This window comes from Pygocentrus nattereri, chromosome 2, assembly GCF_015220715.1.
Source record: "Pygocentrus nattereri isolate fPygNat1 chromosome 2, fPygNat1.pri, whole genome shotgun sequence".
In the NCBI taxonomy this organism is placed as follows: domain Eukaryota; kingdom Metazoa; phylum Chordata; class Actinopteri; order Characiformes; family Serrasalmidae; genus Pygocentrus; species Pygocentrus nattereri.
In genome coordinates this window covers 56,438,774-56,449,048 of record NC_051212.1, presented here as the reverse complement: position 1 = coordinate 56,449,048, position 10,275 = coordinate 56,438,774, and the positions used below count along the sequence as shown (strand labels likewise).

Below are 10,275 nucleotides of genomic sequence, written 5' to 3'. Positions count from 1 at the left end.
GAAGGTGTGGTTGGGTGGTGTGTGTGTGTGTGTGTGTATGTGTGTGTGTGTGTGTATCTGCGTGTGTCTGTGTGTGTCTGTGTGTGTGTCTGTGTGTCTGTGCGGGTGTGTCTGTGTGTGTGTGTCTGTGCGTGTGCGTGAAGGTGTGGTTGGGTGTTGTGTGTGTGTGTGTCTGTCTGTCTGTCTGTGTGTGTCTGTGTGTGTCTGTGCGTGAAGGTGTGGTTGGGTGGTGTGTGTGTGTGTGTGTGTCTGTGCGTGTGCGTGAAGGTGTGGTTGGGTGGTGTGTGTGTGTGTGTGTCTGTGCGTGTGCGTGAAGGTGTGGTTGGGTGGTGTGTGTGTGTGTGTGTGTGTGTCTGTCTGTCTGTGTGTGTCTGTGCGTGTGCGTGAAGGTGTGGTTGGGTGGTGTGTGTGTGTGTCTGTGTGTGTGTGTGTGTCTGTGTGTGTCTGTGCGTGTGCGTGAAGGTGTGGTTGGGTGGTGTGTCTGTGTGTGTGCGTGTGTGTGTGTGTGTGTCTCTGCGTGAAGGTGTGGTTGGGTGGTGTGTGTGTGTGTGTGTGTCTGTGCGTGTGCGTGAAGGTGTGGTTGGGTGGTGTGTGTGTGTGTGTGTGTGTCTGTGCGTGTGCGTGAAGATGTGGTTGGGTGGTGTGTGTGTTGATGTTCCAGTAGATCCAGTTTGAGTTCCTCTGAGAGAACCTGTCCTTCACAGCCACTCAGATGATTCAGCATCTTCCCCCTGCAGGAAATCTCTGGAATATTTCTTGTTATTCTGCCTTTCATTCCGTTCAGCAGCAGCACAGCAACACATTCTACTGCCTGTGCGGCTTCACTGTTACACCAAGGTGAGAATCTCCAAGGTTCTCTCTCAATATCCTTTTTCAATGCCACTGCTCCCCCAACCTCCCCACCCTCCTCTCTCTTTCTCTCAAGTGTATTGTCTTGCTATAGTGTCTACAGCTAAAGCACCAAGCCGTGAACCCCACCCAGCACCACCACCACCATCACCACTCCCCGCTGCACGGTTTGGTTGTTACAGCAATCTTAATGTGAAGCATGTGAGTGTTCTCAGATGCTAATTGCTTTATTTTGCAATACTTTAACTTCCCGTTCCAGTTTGAGATCCATTCTCAGTCAGCTGATCAAGAATTTGGGAAGTAACTGGCAGCAGAAGTGATGGCTGTCAATACCGCCCAATATCACAGCTCTAAAAAACTGCCGTCAAATAAGTCAGTTAGACATAAAAAGAGCTTGTCATACAAAGAAAGCAGAATGAAGACTCGCTGATTCAATACAGGCAGTTAAAGATAAAAGCCCTGGTCACAAAACAGAGCGAACAGATGACTGGCTGCTGTAGACCTCATGAACATCTGAGATAAATAAGAGCTCAGACTGGATCTAAAGCGTCCACTTTCAGCGACGCCTTCACCATAGCACTACATGCGCAGGGACATGGGGAAGAAACTCACGGCACGTGTGGTTTAAGTTTCTGCTGATTATACTGTGAAGCTACATCTTCAGACAGAGGCCGGAAACTTTAAAGAATAAACAGAATTACACACAAAATCAGACTAACTAACGAATCCCTGCATTGCTTGGTTTTTTTGTTTGTTTTGTTTTTATTCGGGAATGCAGCTGTGGGACATGTGCAGGAGCGTGTTCTACCACCTTTGCTCCGACTGGGTGGAGCTGCATTTTATCAGATAAAGACAGGTACGCTTCCCCAGCCTGCTTCACTCAGACACTCCTCCAGTCTAGTCCAGACTCTTCTCCAGTCTAGTCCAGATTCTTCTCCAGATTAAGTTTATCCACTGATTTCCTGCCAAGATGATGGAGGAAGTGTCCATCGGTGTGGTGCTGGAGGCGCAGGTCATGGAGCAGATGTCTGAGGAGGAAATCTTGGCCACACTGGTCTCAGACTCCTTACCAAAACACGAGGTAAGCTCAGCGCACTTTGACCATCAAAACAGCCTGACTGAGTGCTGGACAGTAACGCAGGAGCTGCAGCTGCTTCAGGTGCCGACTTTAAATAGAGTGCAAATCAGTACAACAGCACAATTTCTAATTGGGTCATTTGTAAAACAGGTTTCTTTAATCCAGGCCTGGAGGTCCAGAGTCCAGCACAGTTTGGTTCCCCTATAAACACACCTGCTAAACCTGGCGATCAGCAGTTCAATCAGGGCTCTGGCCCTCCAGGACCGGACATGCAGAACCCAGTTCTAACATAATAATGCACTACTTACTAATAGAGCTAAATTTAGCATGTTGTGAAACAGCTTTGTGTTGCTTTTGAGACGAAACCTGGTATCTATTTGGTATATATATCCTGGTATAAATTTTCCCGAGAAAAGAATGGAAGTCGTTTTGATTTACAGCAATATTTACAGTGTATTATCATGAACTGCGCCTGTAAGAGCCAGAGGGTGGAGGAAGTCTTTTTAAATGACCTTTCTAACTGAACTGACATGTACAGACAAAACAACATATGGAGGTGTCAGGCCAACCTGAGCCACCAGAAGAGCAGGCCTCCAGCATTCAGGTGTTTACATCGTGAACATCTCTGTAGACCAGTGCTGACGTTTTCTACACCACTGCCTTCTCAGATGGTCACTGGAGTTTATAATGAAGGGTTTAGGCACTGCAGGTCTACTATGACACTAGTAGTGGACAGACTGAGCAGGATCCATCATGAACTCACACCATGGAATCTTCTGCCAATAATGTTTCAGACAGAATGTGTCGTGTACTGTATGATCTCACGCTTCCACGCTTGTTTATGGTGACGGTACCCATAGTTCGTTTTGTTTTGAATGCTGAGTGAGTGGACACTGTTAATATTTTATTAATCATATCAGTTCCTGTCAAAGTTATTATTACTTTTATGGTGCTGGACTCTGAGCCTTATCGTGTTAAAATATAGCCTGGCTTAATTACCATATTGGTCTGTAGTTTGCACTTCTTACAACAACATTCAATACCGATACCAGCCCTTAGACTTGGACACCCACTAGTGCAGGGGTGTCGAACTCAAGCAGTAAAAGGGCCACGTTGAATACTGATCATACTCGTTGGGGGGGGGGGGGGGGGGGGGGGTCAGGGGTGTGACATGGTCTTGTTTATAATTAATGGTCTGTTTTCCTTTGATGGTTTGAACATGTCCCTGTTCTGATCTCTTGACTACAGGTACCATCTAAAAAGCCAAAGCTGAAGGACACTCAGCCAGATGATCCACTCCACAGATACCAGGTAAGAGCTGACTCTGCCTCAGTGACTCCACAATGACTCTCTGACTCACTCACCAAAACACACACATAAACACGGTACTGTGCAAAAGTTAGAATGGCCATTTCGTACAAGCTATTCATCAGCACAGGTAAAAAACCTACAATTGCCATCTATTTCCTTTTCTCAGTGAGGTTCTTCTTGATCAGCTACACGTCCTTTCAGACCCACAGCTCTGAGTGGTCTCCTCACAGTGGAAGGATGGACAGAAACACCTGTGGATGTTTTCAGATCTGAAACAGCTTGATGTTCTCCTCTCTCTCAGAGATCAAAGCTTTCAGTGCTGTTTATCTGATGGGGCAGTTTTGGGGGTCAACCAGCTCTTCCAGGTGGTTGTTAGGAGACACATTTTTTCTATAGTTTTTAATCAGTTTTTGATCTCCAGCTTTGGACGCTCCTCTTTTTTCACTTTGACTTTCTCCTTCTTTATGTGTAATCTTCTCAGAAACATCTGAAAGTGAATAACTTGTATTATGCATTATCTGCTCCCCCATGTCCTGGAGGTTTAAATGATGGTTTCGGTGCACATCACCTTCAGAATTAAAAAATAATAGGTTTTGGGGGTGTTCTGTAATCTTACGATAGCATGCTGTGGCATGCGCGTCCTTCATCATTGGGGTCTGAACATCAAGCAGCGACGAACCTCGGTGAGGACGGCAGGGAGACGGTCATGAGTGGGGAGGGGGTGGGGAGTGCAAAGCCCGAGCTCCACCAAGGGACGCGAGTGACGGCAGGAGGAGGAGGAGGAGGACGATGGTGCCGGCCACGAGAGGCACCAGGGCAAGGAGCGAGTCCTGAGCCAGGCCCCGCCGCCTGATCCGCAGCAAGGCCATTTGGCGTGACGAGGAGGCGGAGCAGCTCTCTTCCCTCTGCTCAGGCGCTCATGCCGCCCTTAATGAGATCCAGCTGTGAGCACCTTTTAAAAGAGCTGAGACGGAGCAGAGAACAACAAAGACAGACAGACAGACAGAGAGAGCTGAAATACTTACTTTAACAAGCACTGAGAAGTGGCCAGCATGGCGTTGGTGCTGTTGTGTTTATCTTTGGAGTGAATGAAAGGAATGGCTGCTGCGAACGGCGTTCTCCTTGAGTCAGGGGCAGCACATGCCATGCTACACATGCATGACAATGTATATGTTACAAAACAATAAAGCGACTGTTCACAAAAGTAATCGATCTTCATTCCTGTGTTTGTCTGTTAGAAGGAGAACCAGAAGCTTCAGGAGGCCAGTCTGCGTCTAGAGCAGGAGAACGATAACCTCGCTCACAGACTCGTCACCAGCAAGATCGCACTGAGAAACGCTTTAGACCAGGTCAGCTGACCTTATTTCTTCAATAAACTCAAATTATTTCCGCCATATAAATATATATATATATATATATATATATATAGCTATATAATAATTTCTCTAAAGATAAGTAAAAATAATCTGAAAAATACTGGAATATTGTTACATCCATCCATCCATCCATCCACCTTCTAAGCCGCTTCTCCGTCAGGGTCGCAACACCCCGTTGGACCCCATCCCAGCAGTCTTCGGGCGGAAGGCAGGATACACCCTGGACAGGTCGCCAGTCCATCGCAGGGCGGAATATTAGATTTTATTTCTACATTTAAGCCCTGCTGGGATTCCATTTCACCGTTTTCCATGTAACTGCTGAGTAATAAGCCTTAAATGTAATGAGCATTTTAATAAGCAATGAAATAAGGGAATATGACAGTTTAACATGCTTTTACTTGGCAAAGTAGCATTTTTACCATGGCAGATTTCTCAGTGTTGATGAATGCTTGTTTCCAGTAATCGCTCTTCAACATTTGCAGGCAGAGGATCAGGTGGATGAGCTGACGAAAGAACTTTTAAAAGCCAAACAGAAACTGATCGTGACCGAGGAGGAGAAGAAGGGGAAAGAGGAAGAGGCAGCACAGGTATCCACATTATTTGTTAGTGTTTCACAGTGGCCACTAGGGGGCAGTTTTTAATAGTCCAGACCTGCCAGATGTTCCAGGCTTTTATTCTACCATCGTAAAATTTAAAAACAACTCAGCCACCCAGTCAGCAGACCGACCACCTCAAGTCAGCAAGCTTTGTCCAGTGTGCTGGTTAGGACTACAGTTCTTAGCTTTAACTTCATCGATTAGTGATGTTAGCTTGCTTGAAAGAAGTGTGTATTCTTTCATCAGAGTTCTTTGAATCTGATCACCTCTTTCAGAGGATCTGGTGATATTCGGGGGAACAAGTGTAAAACAAAACATCTGAGGTCTGGAACATTTTAGCTGACCACCTGGTGCAAAAAACAGCTTTTATTTTCCTCATAAAAATTAAATAGAAATATTTCAATAATTTGGTCAGAAAACATCTTCAAAACTCAAACGCGTTACAGTAATTAATCAGCCAGATGTAGTTTTACTGAGGAGTGTGCTGTGTTTCAGTTGAAGGAGGTCTTTAGGAGGAACATGGACAAAGCAGAGGCTGAAATCAAGAGAACACACAGCGTCATCGCTGACTATAAGAAGGTACTGGGAGCTAGACGGACATTCAGACGGACATTCCGAGATCTAAACATACAGTGAAGTAGCTCTTGACTAAACTGTGAAATAAACAGCACAATCGATTCGTCTTCCTGATTTTATTGTCCTTTTACTGCTGTATTTTAAATATGTTTCAGAAAGACAAACCCAGCAAAGCTGAAACTCGTCCACTGGTTGCTTTACTAACATTGAGCTTTATGATTTTTGATGCGTCCTTTAGATTTGCTCTCAGCTGACCACGAAGCTTGAAAGGCAGCAGTCTGACGCTGAAGAGAAGCTGGCTCAGATTAAGGTAGGCAGAAGCCCATTTGTAGGAAATCATTTACCTGCTCTTAAAAATAAAGGGTTTTTGGAGCGAGGCTGCAGAACAGTGGTCCCAAACCAGATCTCATGACACATGGAAAGCTGGGGGAGCCCTGTGAACAAGTTTGGGAACCACTGCCATAGAAGTGGTTGGTATAGTGTAGTGGGTATATAATGGTTGGTTAGTGTAGTGGGTAACACCTCTGCCTTTTATGCTGTAAACTGGGGTTCAATCCCCTCTGGCTAACCACCCTACACTATACCAATAAGAGTCCATGGGCAAGACTCCTAACACCACCTTTTCCTGTGTAAAATGATCAAATTGTGAGTCACTCTGGATGAGAGCATCAGCCAAATAATGTGAAAAGAACCCCTTTTGGTTCATTTCAATTGATGGAATGGAGATGTCAGGATGTGAACAACCTACACATGATGCAAAGGTTCTAAACCAAAGTTTTTCCCAGAACCGTGCAGCCAAGCTGAGAACCATACGATTGAATGTTTCTTTTCAGACGAGGTTAATTCAGGTCCAGAAAGCAAAAATCCATTTTGTTCCAGCTGCAGGGATATGTCTGCTGCTGGTCTGAGCTAATTTGAGAATCCAAACAGTTGGAACGAAAGGATTTTTACTTGGAACAAAAAACTGTGCTTAACTGGAATTTCTGTCAGGACGTTTTGGCTCCAGTCATGATTCCAGGAATGATTAAGTTTTCCAGTCTAATGATTTCAAACTTAAGTAAATTGATTACAAATTCTTAAAGTGGCAGTTTTTGCATACAGCCAGCATGAATGAACATAGGTGTATATGCTGTGATCCTGCAGAGCAAGGTGATGGAATGCCAGCACTGTAGGAACATCTTCAGTCTGGATGGTTCCGTGCAGTTAGATCAAGAGAGCACACAGTGCTCACCTCAGGACACAGAGAAGAATCTTCTCCGACAGCAGGTCCAACAGCTGGAGAAGGAACTAGCACAGACCAAGCTACAGATGGTGGAATCCAGATGCAAGATCCAGGTTGGTCAAAACAGCAGTAGTGTTGTGGGTTCCCTCTTTCAGGGTGTAGAACATGGCACTTCTGACAACACCTAATGACTAAGTGTTTTCTGTCTGAAGTTCAGTTCTTGGGTTTTAAGATCAGTTTTCTTCTTTTTGGTTTGGTTCTCAGTTGGCTGAGAGAGAGTGAGACTGGGAGCAACCATGGCTTTATGTGCTCTCACTGAAGTGGATCAGTGGTGGTTGAGATAAAGTCCAGAGACTCAGCTAGTTAGCGAAGCAATTTAGCTGCAGCTTGTGGTTTTAGCTGGTCTACCATGAATGAGGTTAGGTATAACAGCTCCTCAGTTTAATCCTCAGTTTGGCACAGCTCCATTTCTCCTAGACTGATACACAGTTTTGCTGGATTCTTTCTTTAGCAGCATCAGTCTGAACTGAATCAAAACCATTTATTACCTCACATGTTCTGTTGAAAGTAATAAGCAATGATGTGTTTCTGTGCTGCCCTCAGGAGCTGGAGCACGAAAAGGGGGTGCTGGAGAACAAGCTCCAGGCTGCTAAGAGCACTTGGCTCAAAAAGACCCTGGGTTCATTGCTGACCCACAGCAGCACCAGCGACCAACAGCATTCTGCTACTGGCGTCAGGAGGCTCTCCTGGACACCATGGGAAGGGAGAGCAGCACACGTGTGACCAATAGAGACTGATAGGAGTTCTGGACAGGAGACCAACTCTGGAGCCATCTGAGGACTGAGGTCCACACTACTGAGACAGGGAAAGGGGACCTTCACCAACACGCTGACCAGTGGAGAGGACGATGAAGGCCCATGTGGAGAAGACTAGTGCAGAAGCTCTGCAAACCATGGATCTCTCACACATCTTCCTGTTAGCATTGCCTATTCTTGGATTATGAAAGTGAAAGCAATTTAGTTTCATATTCATATTCCACCTTTGGCAAGAAATGGAAGTCTTGTTTTTCTCCATTACATTATTATTGAACCACTATTTTTATTACGGTTCTGTATCTGTAGCTTATATTGGACCAATTAATATTACATACGAAATGCTCACTCAGTGGCTTGTAATGGCCCAGTCAAAGACTTTTAAGGACACGGTTAGTGTGGGTAACATAAGTAATCAATTTGTCCACCCTTGGATATCGGACTATTTTCTTTATTAGTTTAGAAAATGTTCTTGTAGGTTTTTAAAAACATGCACACCCTTTCAGCCTGATCCTTTTGAAAGAGTAAGAAGAGATGAACACAGAAAAACAAGCACTGATATATGTATGATCACTGTAATAGAGCTACTGCTTCAGGTGCAGGTCAGTACTGTCAGGCAGTCTCAGTTGGAAATGCCCTAATGCTGGTTCAAATTATTAGATATTATTAAAGAAATAAGAAACTTAAGTGGCAATTTGTTTTTAAATGATTATTCGTAACCAGACTCTGACACATCTACTCAACCGCTTCATAAAAAAAGCCCTCAGTGGCTCTGAGCATCTGCGTAAGCGCATTCAGGAGCAGGATGTCAGTTTCAGGATCCAGATGAAAATAAATTCATTATTACCTGCATACATTATACATTAGCGTAAAATAGATGCTCAAACACAAACTCAAAGAAAGGTCACTGTTTTTCTGCTTTCCCCACAATCAGCTTCTGTCTTTGGTGGTCTTAACTAACCAGCAAGTTCTGCTCTGCCTCAGGGTGGCGCTGTAACACACTGGTTCACTCAGTTGGTCCTTTATAGCGTAGAAACTGTAACTCTGCCCGGATTCCTCTGAAAAACATTACAATATACCACAGCATATTGTAAATCTGAGAACCTGCCCAATTTCGCAAACTAAAAAAAGGCCATTTTCAGAAAAATACGGTTAAACTAAAGCTGCATTAGCACTGCAATAGCACGTGAGTTAGCAGCCTGCCAATACTGGAGTAGCCAGTCAAATACTCGGGGGTGTTTCGCACTCAGATAAGAAGGAGACTCTGTTCGCAGAGGCATTGATGGGTTAAGCTGAAACTGCATCAAATATGTGTAAATAAAGTTCATCAAATCTCTTCCATAATCTCTGTTACCCTACCTGGTACTTGAATATGACCTGAAGTCGTCGATATCCAGTCCAGTGTTTACACCATCTTCCAATCCCATAGTGTCACAGATAGTGATGGGCAGAGGCTTTCCGTCCTTTCTTGCCTTCATGGAGCAGGTGCTGAACTATGAAAGAAAAATTACGAGTAATTAGAAAATTATATTTCATGCAAATTTTATGCACTTGTTTTCTAGTGAGATCTTGGTGCAGCTGTTTCTATTATTAAATGATGATTAGTCCTGCACCTTCAAGTGTGGTGTAGGGCTGAGCTTGAGGTTCTAACAATAGAAACAGGACAAGAATTTGCAGGAACAGGCCTGAAAAGTTTAATCAAGAGTGTGTCTGCTACAGATATGCTGGAGATACATCAACTGAAATCTTCTCAAATTGCATCATTTTACTTAGACTTTCTCCATCACTGGACTCTTTTACTGGTTGGGTATCATTCTGGCTTCAAACTGGTGAACTCTACAGACTCTGTCCTCCATGCCACTAGATCAGCCAAGCTGTCTTCAGCTCTTGGTCTTGGCCTTTCTTTGACTCAGCCAACAATAAGATCTTTTCCATCTTTACAAGCAAGGCTATTCATATCAGGTGACCCTCCATTGGTGTTCCACAAGTCTCAGTTCTAAGTCCTCTTCTCTTTTCCTTCTACACTCACTCTCTTAATGTAATATATTTCACATTGCTTTTCCAACCACAACTCTTTTGATGGTAATCAATTCTCCTTCTCTCTAATATCAGATGATCAGTTTTCTATCCAAGCAGCTATACATCCCTTGAGGTACCATGTCCATACCACAAGCTTGTCATCTCCCTCATTCCCTGGCTATGCTGCATGAAAATGCATTAAAACTTGTTAGACAAGCAGTTGTTCTTAACACAAGTTGTAAACTCTGGAAAGACTAAAGCCTGACCTCTCACTCCTGAAGACACTATCATTAGTCACACATTTTATTCACAGGCTATGATTTTGCAATGACTGGGAATCTTGAAGGGTCATTATTTGCAAAACTGCAAAACTAGATTCCTTTTGAGATTATTCCCCATCATGCTCCTGGAGTATTAGTATCATGCTCCTGTGTAT

At 44.2% G+C, this 10,275-nt stretch overlaps 1 protein-coding gene across 1 annotated transcript; it reads left to right on the top strand.

Annotated features, from left to right (window-relative positions):
• Positions 1-1,692: 1,692 nt before the first annotated feature.
• Positions 1,693-9,301, top strand: rabgap1l2 (RAB GTPase activating protein 1-like 2). The gene is made up of 8 exons (XM_017682640.2): positions 1,693-1,930; positions 3,176-3,238; positions 4,477-4,587; positions 5,097-5,201; positions 5,706-5,789; positions 6,025-6,096; positions 6,930-7,121; positions 7,612-9,301. Exons 1-8 carry the CDS (start codon positions 1,820-1,822, stop codon positions 7,789-7,791), a joined length of 918 nt encoding a protein of 305 aa, XP_017538129.1. The 5' UTR covers positions 1,693-1,819; the 3' UTR covers positions 7,792-9,301.
• Positions 9,302-10,275: the final 974 nt, after the last annotated feature.